This window comes from Neoarthrinium moseri (assembly GCF_022829205.1).
Source record: "Neoarthrinium moseri strain CBS 164.80 chromosome Unknown scaffold15_Wmoseri_CBS_16480, whole genome shotgun sequence".
NCBI classification, from domain to species: Eukaryota; Fungi; Ascomycota; class Sordariomycetes; order Amphisphaeriales; family Apiosporaceae; genus Neoarthrinium; species Neoarthrinium moseri.
This window is the reverse complement of record NW_026055129.1, coordinates 177,138-198,555: the sequence shown is the minus strand read 5'-3', so window position 1 is coordinate 198,555 and position 21,418 is coordinate 177,138. Positions and strand designations below refer to the sequence as shown.

The 21,418-nt window shown below is 54.6% G+C and overlaps 10 protein-coding genes across 10 annotated transcripts; 5 read left to right on the top strand and 5 right to left on the bottom strand.

The window, feature by feature from the left end:
• On the bottom strand, nt 1–1,811 carry JN550_005090 (uncharacterized protein; the record flags this gene model as incomplete). The annotated part of the gene is made up of 5 exons (XM_049316679.1): nt 1–350; nt 411–717; nt 764–1,336; nt 1,399–1,568; nt 1,619–1,811. The coding sequence occupies 5 exons, from the start codon at nt 1,809–1,811 to the stop codon at nt 1–3; spliced, it is 1,593 nt and encodes a 530-aa protein (XP_049172891.1).
• A 799-nt stretch (nt 1,812–2,610) lies between these two features.
• On the top strand, nt 2,611–4,077 carry JN550_005089 (uncharacterized protein; the record flags this gene model as incomplete). Its single annotated transcript, XM_049316678.1, has 6 exons — nt 2,611–2,627; nt 2,752–2,997; nt 3,051–3,172; nt 3,228–3,602; nt 3,652–3,903; nt 3,956–4,077. The coding sequence occupies 6 exons, from the start codon at nt 2,611–2,613 to the stop codon at nt 4,075–4,077; spliced, it is 1,134 nt and encodes a 377-aa protein (XP_049172890.1).
• A 369-nt stretch (nt 4,078–4,446) lies between these two features.
• Nucleotides 4,447–5,901, top strand: JN550_005088 (uncharacterized protein; the record flags this gene model as incomplete). Its single annotated transcript, XM_049316677.1, has 1 exon — nt 4,447–5,901. The coding sequence occupies one exon, from the start codon at nt 4,447–4,449 to the stop codon at nt 5,899–5,901; it is 1,455 nt and encodes a 484-aa protein (XP_049172889.1).
• Nucleotides 5,902–7,070: 1,169 nt separating this feature from the next.
• Nucleotides 7,071–8,516, bottom strand: JN550_005087 (uncharacterized protein; the record flags this gene model as incomplete). The annotated part of the gene is made up of 1 exon (XM_049316676.1): nt 7,071–8,516. One exon carries the CDS (start codon nt 8,514–8,516, stop codon nt 7,071–7,073), a length of 1,446 nt encoding a protein of 481 aa, XP_049172888.1.
• Nucleotides 8,517–9,448: 932 nt separating this feature from the next.
• Nucleotides 9,449–11,599, bottom strand: JN550_005086 (uncharacterized protein; the record flags this gene model as incomplete). The annotated part of the gene is made up of 2 exons (XM_049316675.1): nt 9,449–11,511; nt 11,584–11,599. 2 exons carry the CDS (start codon nt 11,597–11,599, stop codon nt 9,449–9,451), a joined length of 2,079 nt encoding a protein of 692 aa, XP_049172887.1.
• Nucleotides 11,600–14,981: 3,382 nt separating this feature from the next.
• On the bottom strand, nt 14,982–15,605 carry JN550_005085 (uncharacterized protein; the record flags this gene model as incomplete). Its single annotated transcript, XM_049316674.1, has 1 exon — nt 14,982–15,605. The coding sequence occupies one exon, from the start codon at nt 15,603–15,605 to the stop codon at nt 14,982–14,984; it is 624 nt and encodes a 207-aa protein (XP_049172886.1).
• Nucleotides 15,606–16,307: 702 nt separating this feature from the next.
• JN550_005084 (uncharacterized protein) lies at nt 16,308–17,365 on the top strand (the record flags this gene model as incomplete). The annotated part of the gene is made up of 2 exons (XM_049316673.1): nt 16,308–16,351; nt 16,405–17,365. 2 exons carry the CDS (start codon nt 16,308–16,310, stop codon nt 17,363–17,365), a joined length of 1,005 nt encoding a protein of 334 aa, XP_049172885.1.
• Nucleotides 17,366–17,604: 239 nt separating this feature from the next.
• Nucleotides 17,605–18,119, bottom strand: JN550_005083 (uncharacterized protein; the record flags this gene model as incomplete). The annotated part of the gene is made up of 2 exons (XM_049316671.1): nt 17,605–17,710; nt 17,779–18,119. The coding sequence occupies 2 exons, from the start codon at nt 18,117–18,119 to the stop codon at nt 17,605–17,607; spliced, it is 447 nt and encodes a 148-aa protein (XP_049172884.1).
• A 419-nt stretch (nt 18,120–18,538) lies between these two features.
• On the top strand, nt 18,539–19,755 carry JN550_005082 (uncharacterized protein; the record flags this gene model as incomplete). Its single annotated transcript, XM_049316670.1, has 2 exons — nt 18,539–18,971; nt 19,028–19,755. The coding sequence occupies 2 exons, from the start codon at nt 18,539–18,541 to the stop codon at nt 19,753–19,755; spliced, it is 1,161 nt and encodes a 386-aa protein (XP_049172883.1).
• A 422-nt stretch (nt 19,756–20,177) lies between these two features.
• On the top strand, nt 20,178–21,125 carry JN550_005081 (uncharacterized protein; the record flags this gene model as incomplete). The annotated part of the gene is made up of 1 exon (XM_049316669.1): nt 20,178–21,125. The coding sequence occupies one exon, from the start codon at nt 20,178–20,180 to the stop codon at nt 21,123–21,125; it is 948 nt and encodes a 315-aa protein (XP_049172882.1).
• Between the last annotated feature and the right edge of the window lie 293 nt (nt 21,126–21,418).

Here is a 21,418-nt window from a genome sequence, read left to right as displayed (position 1 = left end):
TCATAAGCGAAGGGCCTGGCACCGGCTACTGATGCCGTCAAATATGCAAGTGTTGTCGATGGGGATGTACTGTTTGGTGATGATCTTGATCACCTCCTGTGCTACCATACCGCCTATAACGGCCGAGAGATCATGGAGCTCACCGCCCGCAGCACGGGCAACCTCCTGAGCTGCCTGCAACACTCGCATATCATCGGCTGCCCCGGGGATTCTGCGAGAGACCTCGGCTTTGATCTCATCGATGGTGGCGGCTGCGTTGTGAGATGTTGCCGAGAGAGCCAAATAGATGGGCATCAAAGACAAAGGCATTCCCACCGCCTCGGCCAGCTCGTCGTTTGCTTTCTCCGAATCTGGCCAGAACGTCAGTCACAACTTTAGTCTTAGACGATAGATTGGATGGATGGAATCACCGTAGATCTTGGACAGGTCCCGTCCATCGGTGGTCGCATTCACCAGTTTCACGAAAGAGGCATTCTTGCAGAACATTTCCACCTCGGCAGGATCGACGTCCTCGCCACCTGCCATGGCCCTAGCTGTCTCTAGCACCTCGGATACATCTTTTCGGGCTTTTGCCTTGTAGATGCTCTGCAGCTTGACGTAGACCTTGGATTCGGCCTTCATGTCTGGCAGGCTGCCAGGCAGTGGCAACGCCCCATGCTTGTCGTGGAATTTTTTCACAGCGTTGGCAATTACCCAGAACGAGGAGCGTAGCTCAGCCTATTCTATATTAGCCAAGAAAGCGACAGGGCAGCGTACTGTTTACCTCATTTGACAGCTCATGGTCGAAAACTTCCCGCAGTGTGGGCTCAAGAGACTGAGCCTTGACGCTTCTGTTGACGGCGGCCACGGCCTCTTGAAAGTTCTCTTCGCCACCTTCTGGGTTGTCTGTTCTTGCGGCATCGGCGACTGTCTTGCGGAACTCTACCTTCGCTTTGTATTCTGTCGGGTTTGCGCCGTTGTGGGCGTCCCTCCATTTACCCAGGTAATAGAGAAGGATGACGACATAAGGCAAGTGCCCGTGAGCATGGTCATCCAGGCTCTCGATATCCTGAGTCATCTCCTCGGCAAACTGAACTAGCTCAGGCCATGGTTGCGTCAGACGAAGATCCACTGTCTTCTCGGCGTCGGGATGTGTGTCGACAATCGGGAATGCACCAGGCAAACTGATTCGAAAGTAGGAATAAAAACCTGCAGTGTGGATAGAAACAAGCGGCGTGCAATGCTGGCGTCCGTACGCCTCTAACGTAGCCAGATCCTCTGGCTTGATGGGCATCGTGTACATGATGAGTGTGAACGTAGGCGAAGTAGTGAGGATATTGTTCAGATCGACAGCTGCCTGTAAGCACGTGTAAGCAGACAGCCCAGACTTTTTCTCTCCATCCTCATCATAGAGCATACCTTGGATTTTGGGTACCAATCGCCTTTGACCTCCGGGTTTAGTTCCTGGAGAAGCTGTGTGCAGCATTGCGAGCGCAATTTTCCCAAACAACTTTCGTCAAGGAAGAAATTGACTCCGAGATCAGGCTCATCCACAACGGCATCATCAACGATAGTGAACCTCCCAATGCCTTTAAAGCAGTCAGTTCAGGTGCCGTGTTCGCAGTGATGGGGAGCATACCAGGGAGTACAAGGTTCTTAAGGGTCTCGATCCCCACAGTCCCAGTGCCAGAATTCACAAGCAGGATGTTCGCGGATTCGAGGGCTGCTTGGCCGCTGGCAGCCCAGAGACGCAGCTGCCGATCATACTTCTTCTCCTTCTCGGAAGGTCCATGGAGGATTGGTGGTGTCTGGGTCATGACGATCTCAGTCATGGCGACGGGCTGCTTGCAGATAACCAGAAGTCGGGTGGTGTTGATTGGTGCAAATATGTCCGGGACGCGACGATCAAGTCGGCGACACAGGGAAAATTGCTTGAGAGTTATGTAGAGACTCTCTTACCGGGTCGCGCAAGAACTCTTTTCTACTTCAACGATACCCTCAACCTAAGGCACTTGCTGGACTTCAACGCAAACGGGCCTCGTCCTAACTTAGGCAGTGACGTTGGTAACCTGTGGAGGCCCTTATCTAATACAGCCAATGGGATGTCCCACAGCGGGATCCACCTTGTCAGCCTCCACACATCCCTTGTCTCACTTTGTATGAGGATGAGATCGCTCTCTGGATCTCAACGTGAATTTATTCCCGAAAAAGCCACGCAAGGCGTACTGCATTGGGAGAGGGAGAAAAGAAAAACGGCCACATGAGTAATGTCAAAGATAAATATCAGCACAGCCTGTTTGCTCGCCTCCTGGTCGCAGGAAGTGAGTCGGTAGGACGGACGCTTAGGCGTTGGAAGGGAAGGCGCACTGAAGGTAGATGATTGTCATGAATGCAGTTTCTACTCCAAGATTGCACATGTCATTCTTGAAACTTTACAAACAAAACACGGGGCGAGAGTCAGCCCCTTCTTATTCTCCTCCTCCCCCCATTCATGGTAGACGAAGCTCCTTACCACACTGCTTAGATGTCGTGTCCTCTCACAACGTCGCAACTACCGCGATTGATGGGCTTGTCTAATATCTGCGGTCACTTCGACTTCGTTGTAGCCTATGTGTGTTAGTTCTCACTACCATGGAGCACATGCTTAGGTGCAATGCACTGAAATGCAGGAAAGAACTGAGTGGCCGGGCTTTAGTAACTACCTGCAGGTAACATACCTCTCGCGCTGAAATCGTAATCCCGCTCAGCCTGACTGATCGAATATACGAATAGCCACATATTCTGTACCGAGTGTGCGGCTCGCCTGGGCCTGACCAATTCCAGCGGAAGACACGAGCACCGAAACTCCTGTCCTGCTTGTGGCTCCCACTTGACCAATCCTGACGATGCCGTCGTCACCGAACTGAACCCCAGCGAGGATTACAAAACAAGTGTCCTGAGTGGACTGAGCCCGAATGTCATCATTGAATGCGCAAGTCGCGCATTGAGCTTTTGGGCGTACCAAACAACTCAGGAAGTGTGGGTAATATCTCGCTCGTGACATTCGCTCTGAATCTAAATGATATGACCAGCGTATATCAGGAGTATCTCGGAAAGACTCTGACGGAGAAGTACACAAATTTGAGTGTCCATCTTGACAAAGTCATCAACGAGGCCAACTCTCAAATCACATCCTTGAACAATAAAATCTCGAGTACGTCACTTTCGCTGTCATCTACGACACAGGAATCTAGTGTTGACATATCTAGATGTTGATCTGGATCAGCAAGCTCTACGCAGAAAGAACGATGAACTCGCTCAAGCGCTCAAGGAGAAGAACAAGAAACTTCTGCAGACACAGGAGCTGTACGATAAGCTGAAGCGAAAGGCAATGATGGGCCAAATGCAGGACGCTGCTGAGGACGCTGTGGATTCCAATCTGCAGACCGCGGCCAGGCTCGATGGTGGCATCACTGGGTTGGTCGAGGTACCTGGCCTCCCTGGCATCTATCAGGAAGATGGAAGTTCATTACAACAGCATCGTGTCGACTCGAACGCGTTGCACCGAACAGACGGTGGGCATGCATTTCCTTCCGCGACTCACTCACCCCCCGGATCTTGGGCAAGAACGGTTGGAGCTGGCAGTGAGTTTACATGGTGCATCGATAATGGAGAGCTTGCTGACTTGGACAGCGAATATCCCTGTAACTCCTTCTACCCACCGTCAAAGGTTGGGGGAGCCTTCTGCCGTAGGGTTGACTACCGTTCCGGGCTTTGTTCCTGGATTTCGCTCTCCCCGCCGCGCCATGAACATCCGAACTCCCCTGGCCGACGTCCCTAGTAATCTCAGAGGCTCTGGAAAGTATCCTGCTGTAGGCTTGAGCTCTGGATTGAAAAGTAGTTTCGTAGGCCCAGGAAGTCTTGATGGGTTTGCCAAGCCCCAAGGTATGCACAACCCCAGACCATCAACCAGCAAACCTGCTCACACGTGATATAGCCATACAACGGCCTGCCCCTACAGTATCCGCTCTGGGCCGTAGGGAGCCAGAATCAGTAATTGGTGATATTCGCAGTGCATCAATTGCTGGCAACATACGCGGCGGTTTCACGTCACGATAACCGCGGAGTTCCCAGCTCCAACTGTCAACCGGAACCTTGCCATTTTTAAGGTTCATTGCAGGACCACGGGATGCATGTTGTAGCCCAGTGCCATGCGAATGATGATAATGTAATGGAGGGTCGTACTCGAGGGACAATTCCTTGTTCTCGGCGGCCTCAATGGCGCTTTGGGCATTGACCAGGCCATTGACAGTGACGATAAACCGGGCTTTCAGAGAGGCAGAAGAAAAGAGGCCTTTGTCCGATGAGTGCTTTGTTGGGGCCAGTAGTTAAATATGGCTGTGGCTTGAGTGTTCTGGTCAAATATTTCAAAGGCAGACTCCTGCACTACGTAGTGTCTTCCCATAACTCGCTCAATTTAGTACAACTATGGCTCCACAGGTCAGCAGACAGGCTGCTTTTGTCGATCTGAGCCAAACCGGCACGACCTCAGGGTCAAGCCAGTACGCTTGCGGTGGTGAGCCCCGGCATAGCAGTCGCCGGGGCTCACCTAGACAGAACCCAAGAGGATCTGACGCGATGAACTCGTTGAGCAATGCCCACGCTTCCACCACATGGTCAGCACAGCCCATGGAACGGGTGACTGCGCGGGCTCCAGAGTTACGGAAAAACAGGAAGGTTCTTTCCAAGGAGTCCTCAACATCCTTTTCTTGGTTGCCTGGGAGGAAGGGGAAGAAAGCGGCCGATCGGACGTCGATCTCTCATACGCAGCGAGACCCGACGGAGAAACGTGGTATACCCCGTGTCGTCGATTTTCAGATCCCTGATGCCCCTGGACCAAACCATCTTGGCCGACCAGCAAATCTGCCCTCGCCTCAGCTTCTACCGGCCCACAGGCTGCAATCGCGAAGCCAGCATGTTGTGGGCAATTATAAGCCGGATCCAAAGAAACTTGTGACTGACCCAGCGCTCTGGAACTCTTCCCACCCTGTGAGGCGATCGCTGGCTCGGCCACAACAGTCTGAAGAGAATCGTCCCTTGCGCGGTCGACGGGTTCTGTCCGAAGATAGATCGCAAGCCCAAGAGAAGCCAGTTATCGAGGCTCTCAAGGAGTTTGATCAGCGAGATGGTTTTGCTGCGCGAGGTCGTAACTGGTCCACCACGGTTGTCATAGGGGACAAAGAACCTGCTACGCAATACACCTCCTTTCCGCCGCCCTGCTTTGATGAGGAAACGGCGACTACGGAGAAGCAAATGCGCCGCAGAGCTGTGTACTTCAAGCCGTCAGATATCCCTGCTGACCTTGCCCAGCTAGCAGACCAGCAGGAAGACAATGCTGATGACGCCCCAGCGGATATCTCGTACAATGAGCCGCGGGCAGTCTCGTATTTGTCTTTATTTGGATCTGACCAAGAATGTGATGGCGAGGACAGCGAAGAAGAGGATCGTGAGCAGGTGGAGCTGCCCTCCATCTTCCTTACGCCCCCGTCAAGAAAAGTGAGTGAGGCATCAGTATTATCGACCAGGCTTCTGTCACCAGGCCACGCGTGGAAACTCCTTGCCGAGGACGCACGCAGGGATGCGGTCCGCGAACGCAGGACGTCGGACAAAATCCTGGCTTACTGCTCGCCGCTCATCGCCGCGCTACAGGTGTTGCAGGGCTACCCAGAGTTCGATGGCCTCGAAGAGGCCTCTTGGGAAGGCCTAGACGAGGTGCTACGCCAGGTGCTAGAGGACCGTGATATGAACGGCGAGGAACGGGACCACGCGCTGGCGTCAGCCGCCTGGTTCCGGGAGCAGTGGTGGCGACTCTATCGTGAGTCCAAGCGCCAGTGCTATGTGCTACAGCATCCCACCGAGGATGGTGCCGCCGTCGAGGCTTAATCGAGACTCCGGTGGCCGGAACTGCCACGCCTCACAGAGAAGTGAAGTGGTGGCGATAGAGAGAAGGTAAGACAGTAAGTGATGCTGGAAATCACTCTACCTTTCTGGCCTTGGTTTGGTCATTTTCCACTTCTTGACTTCCCATTCTGCCAATTGCACGCTCTATGCGTATATTATGCAGCTACTCTCGGATTTACTTGTATCAACTACTGTTCTCTCCGAACAATGGGGACATCCTACTGGTAGGTGCCATTTCCCATATCATCGGTCGGCCGTCATACCCGACTCAGCTACGGACAGGAGAGGAGCGCAAACTTTCTTCGGCCAAGAATGGATGCTATCTTCTTCCCATTCCCCCCTTTATACCAGAGAGCCCGGCTGTCCTCGGCCGAGAACAGTTGGCGTGTAACTCTCAGGATATGTCTATATATAGGCATAGCAAGGACAGCCTTGACTTTACTTCGATTAGAAGACAGTCAGGCCTGCCTTATCATCTTCTCTTATGAACTTCTTTACTCACGAAGTGTCAATGAGCGTGGTCTCACTGCAGGAGCCAGCGTAACTCTTTGGCATTTGTAGCCGTGTAGGGTTTTGCAACTATACCTGTTTCTAGGGCGGCAAGTTTGCGAATCTCTACTCGTCTATGTGTATCAAGTCCTCAACCACCTAACTACGTGCGGCGGGAGTGTGCGTCCACAGCTGGGGCAAACCTCCCATTCCCGCCCCTTTTCCTGGCCGAGAGCCTGATTTTGCGGGTGACATTAATCAGCCCCAGTCAGCGCAGCTCTCCGATATTCGAGTACGGCACTTTTACGCACGACTCTGACGACCGAATGAGGCATACCATGGGACTTCCAAGATATAGATGGAAGGTTGTGCCGGATATTTAGATTGTAGATATTGTATTGGGAGTACAAGTTCTATGGGAATTGAAGCTCTCCCAATTCTTTCCGGCAGGACGCTGTGCGCGATGCCGGTTGTATAATTATGTAATATATTGCAAGCTAGACAATGGTTCCTCGCTCCTGTCTTCCTGGTGACAATCCGACAGTAATGGAGTCTCAGTTCTAAGCTTACATATCTTTCAAGGTATTGCTGTTCCAAACAGCTCCATCTCAACAGCACACTGCGTCCAGTCAAGCCAACTTGGTCACAAGTCTGTCTACTGACTACCCTCCCATACCAAAGTCTTCCCCACAGAAGCCGTGGCACGGTATGCCAACGATCTCGAACGGCAAATTCGCCGGGTAGCCGGCACCGTGCAGCTTCAGCGCATGGGTCCACAGCAGCACGTCTGTCTGCAGGCAGCCGGCGCTGCCGAAGCCCAGCGGCACGTCCGAGTGCGCATACTGGAAACGGACCGCGGCCGGATCCGCGAGCGCGCGGCGTCGCGCTGCCGTCCCGCTGGCGCCGGGCGCCGTCATGGGGTCGGCGTGGGAGACGACCTGCAGGATCGCGACGTCCGAAGTTTCCAGCCGGGCGTGCGCCAGGAGTGAAGGCAACGGCGACGGCAGAGGGTGCTCGAACGCGGGCGCTGCCGCTCCGGACGGTGCTTGGGCCTGCGCCTGTGAGGCGACTGAGGTCAAGGCTTTGTGGATAAGGGGTTCATGCTTCTCGCCCTCTGGCCTGCTCACTCTGTCGTACTGCCTCCTGCGGCGCGAGATCGTCTCTCTGAACCACGGGAAGAACACGACGCCCTTCTCTCCCTGCTGACGGATCACCTCCTCGACCCCCTCCGTGCCGTCCTCGCCCAACACGGGCCCGATCTCCCTCGCCCGGCCGCCGATGGACCCCGGGACCCGGCACAGGCGGAATCGGAGCAACCGGCAGTCGCTGGGGTTGCGAACGCGCAGCTCGAGGCCCTCTAGCGGCCGCCGGGTGTCCAGTACGCTGAGCGCCAGAACCTCTAGGAGTCCGGCCATGGAGGGTACGTAGTCGACGCTGACGTAGCGGACGGAGAGCGACGCAGCCAAGAAGAGCGGGTGTACGAACGTGCGCAGCTGGGCGTCGCCACAGCTGGCCCAGCGCTGCGTGTCGCGCCAGCATAGGATGTCGAGGTCTGGATGGAAGGACGGGCGCCGGAGGCATGCTTTACCCTCGTCCCCGTCGTGACGCGGGATGAGCATGCTGTCTAAGAGCGTGTGAAGGGATGGCAGGGGTTGTGACCCGATCTCGCGACTTTGGCTTATGCTGAGGCTTGAGATAGGGGCGGGGAGGGAAATCGGGGCAGGGCCCATGGCGATGCCCTCGTCCACCTCATCGGCGTCTCCATAGTCTCCCATGGCCTCGTTGCCAGCCCCGGACTCCTTGCTACTCGTGAGCAGCGCCGCTAAAACGGACCTTGAGATTTGAAGAGGCGGGTAGAGATTTCTCAGCTCCTGCCACGCTTCGTATCGCACGCCTAACAGCGCCGGCAGCGGCGTCCTGGGGGCATCAGTGTCCGGGACCAGGGCATAGCACGTCCACCAGTCGCGTTCCGAGCTCCAGTTCCAGGCCTCGAGGTCGAGCTTGAGGCGGACAGGTACAGATCTGCCTGGCAAAGCCATCCGGTAGATCTTGAGCTTCAGCTCATCAGGCAACAGTGGAAACAGGGCGAAGGCCGATGGCGCTGCCATGGTGCGTACGAGTGCAGGTCTCTTGTTGGCGCCTCGTAACACAGATGGACGTGTTTGAATAAAGATCCGTGAGGTTCAGAGGAGAAAAATTGTCCCAAATTCCTCTTTCTGTGCTCGACTCTGAAAAGCGAGCGTGAATCGTTTGAATGAGGCCAGCATTCGGCAGAATGAGCGTGGAAGACCTACGCGCCACGAATGAAATGCTGGCATGACGAGCTTCACAGTGACCATCAGGGTTGCGACTCTATACACAAGTGCTACCGACTCCCTGCTCACGGTCATTGTTGCGACTTGAGGCCTATGTGAAAGTGGCCGAAGGGGTGGCCATCAAGGTCTTTGATCTGCACCCAAGACATCCTGGATACTAATTGGTGGCGACCTCTGCATGCTTCAGGAATTCCTCGTAGTCAGCAGAAAGGGATCTAAAACCTTTCATTCAGAATGTAATATCGTGTGCTTAAGAAAGGGCCAAGGTCTGGAATGCCAGTTGCAAACCTTCCTGCTGCGTCTAAAGCCATGTTCGCACCTGGTCAGTGTATTTGTGCACCTGGCCTACTTGGACTGGAGACGATGTATCACGTAGATAATCACATATAGATGATGAGATGATGTCTTTCTAACTTTTGTTTATTTCAGGCCATGGTGGCCAATGTCGTTGGGTACGTCAATCGTTCTTCTCAACGGCGTCAAAACTTAGCGTACCCTATGTATGTACTTTGAAACGGCGTGGCGCCAAACGAAGCGGGTTATCTAAACCAAACCCATTGTCCCGGTATAACGCCTGGTGGCCTAGGCCAGATGCAAAACGCCATCCATTGCCTCTAACTCCAGCCCCGTATCCGTAACAGTGTATTATCTGAACGTCGAAAATTTTCAAAGAGTATGCTTCAACAGTATAATAGTGGCAAGTGAAAAGTCGTAAAGTGACCAACTTAGTCCTCGTTCAGTGGACTCATCAAGGGGCTTTTTAATCTCGTAGGACTACCAGCCCGACTTCGACTTCTTCCTGCACCCAAGTGCGGTGTAAGCCGTTCTCGGCTTTCTGTGCGCACCACCAGTCCGCTTCGGTCCAGAGCACTGCCGATGTGAGCTGACTTGGTGAGATCGTCAAAGGATCCCATCATATTGAGCTTAGGTGTGGCCAGACCAGATGTTCGTCCCTGACGTGTTCCGCTCGTGCTGTCGGAATGGTCGCCTTCGTCAGATTCGACCTCGCCCAGTTCAAACTGGGCTGCGTCGCCTTCTTCTATAATTCGCTCGTAGGTGTGAGAGTTACGACCGAAGAGCTTACTCGTAAGCGCTGACAGGCCACGACCGCCCTTGCGTGGGCTGCCTGGCCGGCGAGGATGGGGCCGGAGCAAAGAGTTCACCTTGCCGTACAGACGCATTCTCCTATCACGCCGGCGGAAGAGGTAACCAAGAAGTACAATGATCAAGACAAACAGCAGCAATCCAGAACTGGACTTTGCTTTGACATGGTCCACCAGATCCTCGGCTAGGTCATCCCAATCATCGTCGCCAGTCAGAGACAGCGCTGTCCAGTTGGACCCAGCAAATTGGAAATCGTCAGGGATGCCCTTCACATTGCTTCCAAAGCCCACCGGGTGTTTGTCTGTTCCGTCGATTGGCGGCACTTGGCCAGCAGCGTAGAGCACCATGGGTCCCAAGGTCCAGCTCACTTCAATGTCGTCGATTTTGTCGACGGCTTGGAAGGCGTCCAAGAAACCCTTCTCCTTGGCGGCTTCTCCAATGCCCTTCGTGATGTTGATATCCGGAGAGGGCGTATGTTCTATACCAACGCGCGGTATTCCTATCCCATCGTGGAGAACGTTGATAAGCCACGAAGCCTTGAAGCAAGCTTCTTGCGCGTCTTTCGAATGGTCCTTCTTTCGACTTTGGAGGGCTTCGATTTCACTCCACTCTTGGGAGCAGAAGTCCTCCACCTTCTTTTGATACGTATTATAATCGTACACCTTTTCGCCCTTTTCCGCAAACACGCCATGCGTTGTGTGCCAGTACTCCGACACTCCGACGAAGTGGTTCACGTCGAAATCGATGCCGGGGACGTGCTGTCCGTTGAGCAGACATGGCTCATCCTTACAAGGTACATCCTTCCCGAGCAGAGGCTTGGTCATCCTGAGACAGCCGGCGAAATCGCCGGTTCCGACGAGTTCCAGTTTGTCGGAAGCGCCTTTGATGGGTTCGCCGTCCTCGGTCGTCCGCAAGCCTATGGGCATGCAGGGGTCCGGAACCTCATGCTGTCCCTCGATCAGGTAAGAGTCGACCAGTTTCTGCACATAACGCTGGCGGGCTTGATTGACTCCGTAGCCGAGCCAGGTGGTGGTAAAGACCTTGTATTCCGAAGCGGCACCGTTCATGGTCCGCATGCGGAGGAGCTTGAGATCGTCTGCGTGCTTCTCGGCTTCAGTGCTGTTGGGAGCAAATGCAATCTGGGCCGATGCGCCACCCATGTCGAGGAAGCCGTAGGTGTGGTGTCCCTTGCCGTGAGCGTGGCCCTCGGCATCGTCAAACCCTCCCAATAGATAGTTGGCGGCGATCCAGCCGTACAGGCCCTCGACGTCGCCGGGGATGACCTGGATGTGCCTGTCACAGTCTGGGAGCGAGAAGCGCGTGTTCTGGCGGAAGTAGGTGCAGACCTCGGACAGCACGGCGCGTTGCTTTAGCGGTGGGAGCAGACGCATGCCGGCCGTGGCCATCAAGAAGATCGGGGTGTCTGCGTGTTTCTCCTCTGGAATCTGCTCGACAGCCTTCTCGACCAGAGACTGTAAGTAGTCGCCCACATCCTCTGGGTTGTCTCCGAAGGTCGAGATGCCCGGTCGCTTCTTCTCGGTCCACTTCTTCTTGGTCTTGATCTGGGGCAAGCTGCGTAGCTCGTCGTCATCAGCGTCCTTGATCGCCTTGGCGGGATCTTCCCATCGGTATATGTGCAGACGCGTCCCGGAGGAGCCAGCGTCCAAGATGACACCCCATCGCCCTGGAGAGCAGAACTGTTGTTAGTGACGGTTCTGAGTAGTTTGCCCGAGGCAAGGGGGGGAGCGTGGCGTACATTTGGATTTCCCCATCGGCAAACGAGTTTATCCAGATGCTGACAAGAGCTGTGGTGCAAAAGTTGAGGATAAAGGCGCAGCAGACGCGATGATGTGTCGATCTCGACTGCTGCCGATCCTATTGCATTTCACAAAGTCGTCGCGCCGTGCCGAACGGGTAGTCAATAGTCGGGAGGTTGCAGCTAGTAGAAGTAGTAGCAGTAGCAGGATTGAGGAAAAACGGGTTTCGACAATCTGGGGGTTCGGCGTCAGATCGTGGAGTGCAAGGTTCGGAGATTGCGCGTTGGGTCGTGCCAAGAAGTGTTGATTAAAGGGGGTTTGGTAGGTAGCGAGAGACGACGAATAATGGAACGCGGACTGATATGGACCACGCAGACGTGTACTCGACGCAGCACAGCAGAAGCGTCAATCGGGTTGCAGAACGAGAGTGGTGGTGACACAGGTCAATAAGCAATGTGAGGTTGCCCGGGGCGTTGGAGGGAAACAATGCGAGAGGACACTCCTTCTCTTCTGGGAGGATTTGGGATGTGTCTACCTTGGGTTGCGCTCGAGGCGGAATCCCTGGATGATGGCGAAGTGTGGCCGAGAGCGATCCTGGCCGCTGGACGCCGCTGGCCTTCTGGGCTGAACTGGCTGAATGATGCGATGTGAAATGCTGGCTAACGGGTGGGTCCACTGCCGCTAAAGCCCGCGCCGCGCTGCGGGATGGGGGAACAAGCCGACAAGGGGGCCTGGGGGCGAGGCAACGAGGGAAAAAGCTTGGATTCTTTTTTTGGACGCACCTAGCGAGCAAAAGAGAGAGAGAGAGAGACAGCACCAGTAGGAAAAAGCCGCTTGGCCACTGGGCGAGAACTTTTCAGGGCCCGTGAAAACCATCAACACCGTGTCAACGCCATGTGGGTTTCGCGACGTCTAGTGTCATGCTTAGAAGAGGTACGTAGCTGTCTCGAGGAGAGAGCTGGAGAGAGCTGGAGAGAGCTGGCCAAGCTGGCGAGATAGGCAGGCCGAATGCAGCAACTTGGCACCCTTGGAACCTCTAAAGTGGTACAGTTGTTTCTCTTCCTCCCTTATCTATTGGCACGTTTGTACTGTATCTCGTCGGCCGCCGCATGCAAATTTTAATAATTCCACCTTGCTCATGATAGAGAGAGATTGCATGTGACCCATGTATCGTCAACGCGATAAGCCGCAATTGACTCAAAATCCACCTCCATGGCAAATCATTGAGCTGCATCGCACAACGTTCCCATGCTCAATTGGCACTGTCCGAGCGACAACCACGTCTGGCTCACCACCCACAGATCAAGATTGTCTGATTGTGTGTCAGTGGTCAGACTCGGTGGTGTGCCAACATACGTAATCTCCCCACAGCCAGTACGAGCACGTGGAGCGTTCCCTGTCTGACAACTGCTTCGGAACTCTGTTGGGCTCTGCGACTTTTGGCAACAAACATCCAAGCATCTGGGTCTTGAGGGGGGAACAAAAAGCCAATGCCGGCTCCCTGGTCGAGGTAAACCCACCCATGAAGTCATCGCTTGGCTCCCCCCGGTGGCGATCAATTCCACATGTCTAAAGGATTTTTGATGTCCCTCATGCCTTCTTGAAGGATTGGAGGAGACTCTCTCCCCTCTCGGCGCTCTCGGGAGAGCCCCTCAGTATCAGACATATTACCATGGGGAAAAGGGCACGAGTTGACTCCAGGTTCCCCTCCATTCAGATCCGTCAATCGACGCCATCCCTCTAAGACACGCTCGTCTCATGTAAAGCCGCTGCATGCGACGCTCGCCGCTTGCAGCTTAAATCCCTAGCGCCCAACTGGGAGCGCCGGGCAGCGTGCTTGTCACCTGGCTCTGGCATGGACAAGACACGCCATCCCGCGATGGCTGCAGCAGCTTCAATACGAGGTTGAAGGACCCCGTATTTGGCGTGGCACTCGAGGTTGCACTTTGAACCAACATCTGTTATCTGCAACCCCATTTTTCTGTCTGTGCCTTGGCACCGTCCCAGTCCCAAGTTTCACCCAAACGCTTTACAAACCCCAAGAAACAGCGCCGAGCGCCGCGGCGTTTGTCGTGCGCCAGACTCGATGGGCGGCAATGCTGTCATCGGCCCACTGCTCGCTTCTCGGCCTGCCGTCTGAAGAGCTTGGCTGCCCGCGGCAGGGGTAGCTCTTCGGTGGTACTGTAGGTTCGGTGACGACCCCATTCTTTGCATGAAACTATCCGTTCCCTTTCGTCTGATTTCAGACAATGTACTCCACGTTCCAGATGCTGGTTGTACTTCGATCGTGCAGCTCAAGATTGATTGACGTGATGGTCGGCTGGGATGCCAATGTGTAAACAAAATTACCTCCGCTGGAATCTCGTACATGACCATTGTGCGGTTCGTATCCAAGCCCAGGTGAGGTTGACGATGCAAGGCCAATTTTGCTAAGCATTGGAAGTCCGACCAATGCGTGCCCATATCAGAGCGCAGTCCTGTTATAGGGCTGAGACTTCTACGAACCTGCTTCATGCTTGTGGCATGCTCGGCATCTCATTCATTGTATAGTGACCCCGTATCCTTGCCCAACGTGAGTACAGAGCGGTTTCAGTGTAGACGCCGCATCATACAATCGGTGAGCTGGTTTTCAGAGATCATGCGACCACATGTGACCAAGGCTCCCTAGGTTTCTGAAGCTTCCAAGGGAACGAGAGACCCAGCTTAGTGGGCATAGACCCTGATGCCACGCGTAAAGCCCGGATAGAGTTCATTTTGAACTAGGATTGAACAGACAATGATTTATTCTGTTCCTTTCCTCCTGCTTTCCATACCGTCATTACAAAACACGACGAGTATTAGTGTTAGTGGTCTAAGTACGCCACCGAAAATAACCCTGTCCTTGAATATGGAGATTTCTTGGAAGCTCAAGTCTATTTTCTTTACACGCTGATTATTATCGCCTATATTGCAGCGTTCAACTCAACTATCAACTACGTAGCCCGACCGTCTGCTATGCAAAATCAGCGGGGTGTTTATGAGTGACTATAGGCCTGAAAGAGGTGCAGAATACCCATGTGTTCTCAGGCCAATGCTCTAGTTCCCTGCGTGAGCTGCTGGTCCTTGTTGTGCGTTATTGCACCAGGCATCGTAGGATCTTCCGCATCTGCTTATCTTATGGGGGTATACCAGTCATCAGAGTGCCGTCCCATGCATCCGTTCGCACATGCTCTGAGCTGCCTCTCTGCGTCGTCTTGTTCCAGTCTGCCCCGCGCGAATGCCACATCAACGGCTGATGTGTATGGTTTCCCCAACAAGCGACTTCCACGCTTACCCAAGAGACAACTGCTTCACCTCCACAGCAATGCCTCGAAGTCTCATTGCTCTTTTCTGGCTTGATGCCTGACCCACTCTATCCTCAGTCCGAGTCCCTCTCCAGGAAACTTGGGTCGCTTCTAACCCGACTCTCGAACTTCTTCCACCACTCCTCGAAGGCCCTGAGAGGGACGACCTCGGTGCCGCCCGCCTGTCCACTGAAGCTAGCCAGGAAATTGAACGCGTTCTTGATGATGCGCTGCGCCAGGACTTGCGTCGTGGGCTGCGCGCCGCCGCTGCCACCAGCCTTGACCAGCGATCCGCCGGACGCCGCCTTGCCCTCCTCGATCCTCTGCGCGACGCCCGCGGCGTCCTCGACGCTGATGCCAATGACGACGCCGTCCTGGCCGCCGCCGACCTTGAAAACGGCGCTCTCCTTGCCCGGGCCGACGCCGCCGAGGAAGCGGAAGTTGGGCTCCTCGCGGCCGGCGGCGAAGGCCTCGGCGTTGGTCGCCAGGTAGATGGCTGCCGCCGTGTTGTCCGGCAGCGCCACCCCGGGTAGGAGAAACACGGCCAGATGCGAGAAGGGCTTGGGGTTCGCGGGCGTGGTGCTCGGGATGGCGTAGAGGAAGGACGTCGGCGTCGGGATGGACGAGGGCGCCGTTACCAGGGGATGGCCGGTGGGCACGAGGCCGAAGAGGGGTTGCTGTTGTTGCTGTTCTGCCATTTTGGCTCTGCTGTGTATGAAATGGAGGGGTCTCGAACCGGGCTCTGCTAGTCGTGGGCGGGGAAATGACTGAAAATTATGCTGAAGCTCTATTCAACGCTCTTCGACCGCGTAGGTCTCAATTGCGCGCTTTTAAGGCATGGTCATGAGGCTCAATGGCCTTTCGTCGTCAATGGATCAATGCCTTTGTGTGTCTCGTGGCAGCTCGAAGCTTCGACGTCACAAAGAAAAGGCTACATACAGCTGGGACCCCGCGGAAATTATCCCGCTGACTGTATCCTGCCGGCCCCACCCTGGGCCTTTCGGGGAGGGTTCACAAGGGGTGTTGTTCACATCAATCCCGTTGAAACTTTGTCTCTGGTTGGTTGTTTATTTGTTGGATGCTATACTTGCAGATTTGAGCAACCGTTCATTGGCTATGCAGATTCAATGAGACTGGTAGGAGCAAATCGTTCAGCGATTGGGAAATATCTTCGACCATCTCGGGAGACTGGTTGCGAACCTGCCGTTCGAGTAATCAATGACCAAGTAACCCCGTGCAGCCATAACAAGCGCCTGCCGCGGCGTGGTCTTCTGGCCTGGCCTGGAACTCAAAACTCTCGCATCTCAAGGCGATCTAGCACCCACATTGTAATACCTAATCGGAATCTCGCACAAGCCAGTACGACGTCTGGGTATTCTTACGCTCAGCATTTCTCCAAGATGGCACCATTGAGCAACCTGGACCTTGTCAAGCAGGTGGATGTGTAGGTGCCCCGGGAGCTACCTATTGATTACCCGCGAACTCATGCCTATGTAGAATCCCCTATGAGCCAGAGCTCGTTGCCAAGGCATTCCCCGAGCCGCTGTACACGCTGCTCCATCAGACGTCGACAGGTGATCAAACCATTGGGTATATGTTGAGCTCCGTGGTCAAGTCATTATTGTCGATACCAGAGTCTGTTCGTGGCCAGGTGAAGGTCGACGATGCGTCCAAGACTGTAAGGGCTTTCGACTTGCCTACCGAGACAGAGCGGACGCAGGTTGTGGCGAACGTCATGAACTACTGGCGCGAGAAGGGTCCCTGGGAGATCGTCAAGAAATGGCGCAACGAGCCCTGGCCTGTCTACGGCAATAACGACGATTTGCTCTACAGTGTCGAGAGGGCAGGCGCTGGGTTGCTGGGCGTTATGAGGTACGGAGTCCACATGAACGGTTATGTCAAGGACGAGGGGAGCGCACATGGCATCAAGCTGTGGGTGCCGCGACGTTCGGAGACCAAAAGCAACTATCCGAGGATGCTGGACAACACTGTCGCCGGCGGACTGATGACCAACGAAGATCCCTTTGAGTGCATTGTCCGAGAAGCGGATGAGGAGGCCAACCTGCCGGAGACGCTGATGAGAGAGCACTGCAAGACAGCAGGCACCGTCGTTTACCTCTACATCACGGACGAGAGGGCGGGGGGAGAGAAGTATCTCGTATATCCCGAAACTCAATGGGTTTTTGATATTGAGCTACCTGTCGACACGATCCCGACGCCCAAGGACGGCGAGGTGGAGGACTTCTACCTATGGACCGTTGAGCAGGTGCAGGAAGCGATGGCTCGAGGAGAGTTCAAGCCAAACTGCGCCCTCGTTCTCATCGACTTCTTCATACGCAGAGGAATCCTGACGCGGGAAAACGAGCCAAACTATGACGAGATTGTCCGGAGGATGCACCGCAAAGTGCTGCTCCCGGGACCGCACCAGACTGCCAGACCGTCCATCTCTGTGTCATGAAGGCTCTAAAGTGCTGGCATGATCAAACTAAATATAGCACTTCTCGTACGCCTGAACGCCAGCTCCATGCACTCGTGCCTCTAGGGCCCTCTTTTTGATACCAGGTCCACCGTGCTCATGAATGCGATTACTGCAGGGTTGGGGCTCTCCATCCGTGGCTCTCCTTGACGTGATTATCCATCCACTCACGGAGTCTACCCCGACCAAGTTTCGCGGTCGTCCCGCAATGGATTCTAGGTCTATTTCTTCACAAGTAGATATGTGTTGTCGACTCGCAGGGGAAGGAGCTTCTTGCTAGGTCCCTCGAGCATCATGAGAAGGCCACCAAAGGAGACGTACGCCTTTCTGTTGCCCGGGTGATTAGTCTTCCTATCTCGTCGAAGCTTGCAGAGGGCGAGGCAAGATCAACTTACATCGACTGCCCATCCGCGCCGTCCTCGAACTTGTAGATCTTGCCATGGCAGACATAGTCGTACATGTCGGCCAGGGTGCTCTCAGCGCCGGCTTTGACGTCGCGCCAGCCTCTCTCTTCCGAGTCGCCCTTGCCGTCCAGGGACAGGTTGGTGGCCAGGACCACCTGCAGGGTCTCGCCCGTGCTGCAGGGGAACAGCTCAATGTTGACGTCCAGGGTCATCTGCGTCGCATTGTCGTTCGAGGTGGCCGTGATACGCGCGACACGGTCATACTTGCTCTGGTCGTAGTTGGTGATGACGAAGGTCTCCTCGAAGAGCTGTGCGTCGCCGGCGGCTGCCATGATTGAGACCGTGTGGAAGATATGCAGGCTCGAGTCGGAAACTATGCGAATGGTAGAGGTGCGGCTTGGTGGGACGAGTTGTGCGGTGAGGCCCTGGAATGCTGCTATGCTATCTCTGTCTGATCAACTTTTTTTTCTGAAGCCTGCAATCGAGTCCGGGTGCGGTGCGGGGCGGTGAATTGGATTGGGCACCGCGGCGGCGGGTTGGCGGGTTGGCGGGCTGGCGGGCAGAGGCAGGGGAAGCTTTCAGCAGGTGGTTCCGCCCAGTGCGGAATTTGTGTGGTGATCTGAGCCCAAAAACTCGGTGCCCCGCGATGCTCCAGCTCCGTGACGAAATCCACGACTTACAAACCCACAAACATGATCCAGTAGTAACTGTACACAGTCTTCCATATCGCCAGCGCGAAGTTTGCGGAGAGATGTCTTTCAGGAAGAGAAACACGGTGATCAATACCTCTGCCACAGCTACTGCAACCCAGACAAAGCCCGAGAATGTATCAGCTCCTGGCGTGAGGCCGTCACCCCATGACGGCCGTTCTACCACCTCCACGGGGACAGCCTCGCTGGACAGTCTGCTTGCCGGTCACTCGGGCTTGCCGCTGGGAACGTCTCTTCTTGTTGAGGAGCACGGGACCACAGATTTTGCTGGTGTTCTGCTCCGATATTGTGCCGCTGAGGGCTTGGTCCAGGGACATCAGGTTCATATGTTGGGAATGCACGAGGGTTGGCGAGCCGAGCTGCCAGGTGTCTCGACAGACTCGAAGACGTCTTCAAAGTCTGAAACTTCAGCGAGCGACAAGATGAAAATCGCCTGGAGGTATGAGAGTTTGGGCTCAGTAGGAGCTCCCAGAGGTCTGTTGTAAGTCCGGCCAGCAGTTTGAATTATTCAAGCTAACATCTTCTCCTAGATACACCACAGAAGTCCATTAATGCATCGTCCGGCTCTGGCACATTCTGCCATTCGTTCGACTTGACCAAGCGCTTGTCACCGGTCGACGTAAAGGGCCAGATTGGATTTCATCCCACCATGAGCATGCCAAGCCTGACCCGGCAGCCCCAGGGGCTCTCCTCCTCTCCGTTCAAGGTTTTCCTTGGGGATATTGCTGTCAAGCTGGCAAATGCGCCGCCCTCGGGGGTTCATAGAGTCCTGGTGCCCAACCTCCTCTCACCAACCCTGTATTCGAGCTCGGCCTGCCGTCCAGAGGAGGTCCTTCAGTTCCTGCACGGCTTGCGCGCTTTGCTCAGGCAATACCCAAGCAAGCTCGTTGCCCTCATCACCCTTCCTCTATCTCTATATCCTCGAACTTCGGGGCTTACACGATGGATGGAGCACTTGTGCGACGGTGTGCTCGAACTTATCCCTCTACAGTTGGACCCTGTCCATGCTCCTCCGCCAGACGCTAAGTCGGAATCTAAATCAGAAGAGAAAACCCAGGGTCTACTCAAAGTCCACAGCCTACCAATCTATCATGAGAAAGGCGGCGGCGGCACGGAGGGGCACACGGGCGAGGACATGGCTTTCAGCCTGAGTCGGTCGAGAGGACTCATCATTAAACCATTCGTCCTGCCGCCGATGTTGGAGGACGAGGAGAAAGAAAAGAACCCGGCATCGACTACCAGCAGTATCGACTTCTAAAGTTCTGGGGGTTTCTTCATAGCCGCTGTTACCCAGTACCTTCGGGACCGTTGGACACAGCAACGCAGACAGGACAGTGCAGGTGGGGCTGGCTCCAGGATTCGGCACTGTGACTTGGAGCTGGCTGGGCCCCACGCCCGCAAAATCAAAACGATTTTCTACAAAGTTTCTGCTTCGTGGGAAACATGATTCTTTCCCTTCACTACAAACATCTGCCGCAATAGTAAGTAAACCTCACCTCCTCACCCTGCTCTGACCGTGATTACACAAATTTATATCTGTCAATCCCCTGAAAGCGTACATGTTGACAAACTATTTCAATCCATTATATATGACCGTCATCCTCCATCATCATTTGCACAGTTGATCTGCTCTGAGCTCCCCCAGCTGACTCGCAAATAGGACTGGTATAGGCCCTAGCCATGGCTTCCGAGACCCCCAAGCTGCCCATCAGGATCTCCAAGGTCACTGACAGATACCTACTGTTCGACATCGACGATGTGATGTACCTGCGTCGAAACCACAACATATGCTCGCCCTTCGTCGGAACAATGCCCCAGGCGCCTTCGCAGAGTGTGTTCATGAGCTTGCCAATAGAACTAATGGCCGAAGAAGCAACGGTTCTCGTAGAAAAGGGCGTAGCATATATCGCTGATGACTCGGTGTTCCACCCGTCACGGATAGTATCGCCCGATGCAGCCTCTCGCAACGCCTACTTGCAGGACCTAAGAAGGGACGGCACGAGAGCTGCTGCAGCTGCGCGTGAGCTTGCGGAGTACAAGAAAGCAAATGCTGCCAGCAAGGGGAAGGGTAAGAAAAAGGACAAGAAGCTGGACTCCGGTTCTGCAATCGATAAGGATGGTCCAGTGTCCGAAGAGATCAGTTTGTTCGACTCATCTAGTACGAGAGAGACTAAACCCAAGGCTGAACCTCGCGCTCCTGACGTGTGGGCTGTCACACCTGCAACCAGTGGTGCTCTTCTGACCCCACCACCCGAAGAGGACACTTCCGCGCTCCTAGATGTTCCTGCTGGCTATCCGCTCTATGCTCACCTACATGAGAACGGGTACTTCATGATGCCGGGGCTTCGCTTTGGCTGTGACTACAACGTTTACCCTGGCGATCCGCTGCGATTTCACAGTCACTTCCAGGCGACGCATTACGCTTGGAATGAGGAGATTAGTCTGCTAGACCTCGTGACAGGTGGACGGTTGGGCACAAACGTCAAGAAGTCGTACTTGATAGGCGGAGCGATTCGAAGTGGCAATGACAAAGAGGAGGAAGCTGATGAGAAGGAATCACATGTCAAAAACAAGGCCAGTTCCAAGACGCCCGTCAGGGCGTTTAGCATAGAGTGGGCTGCCATGTAGTTAGCTTCCCCAATCCAGTCAATATTCTCGGACCTTGCTAAGATATCCTTGGAACCTTGATTGCATATAATGAGCTTTCAAGGGCCACACTGCACACCTGGAGACCTCCTACACTGTAACCGCCCACGAGGATAGAGTTCATGACGCTGACAACTTCCTGTTGTTTCTCAGTAGAACATCAAGAAAAGGCAATGCGTGTAAGTGGCGCTGCATATCTTATATTCCGGTTGTTGCTGGCCACAGAACCGACTGCGGAGTATTATGCGCCAGAAGGTAGGTACAAGAACGAAAGA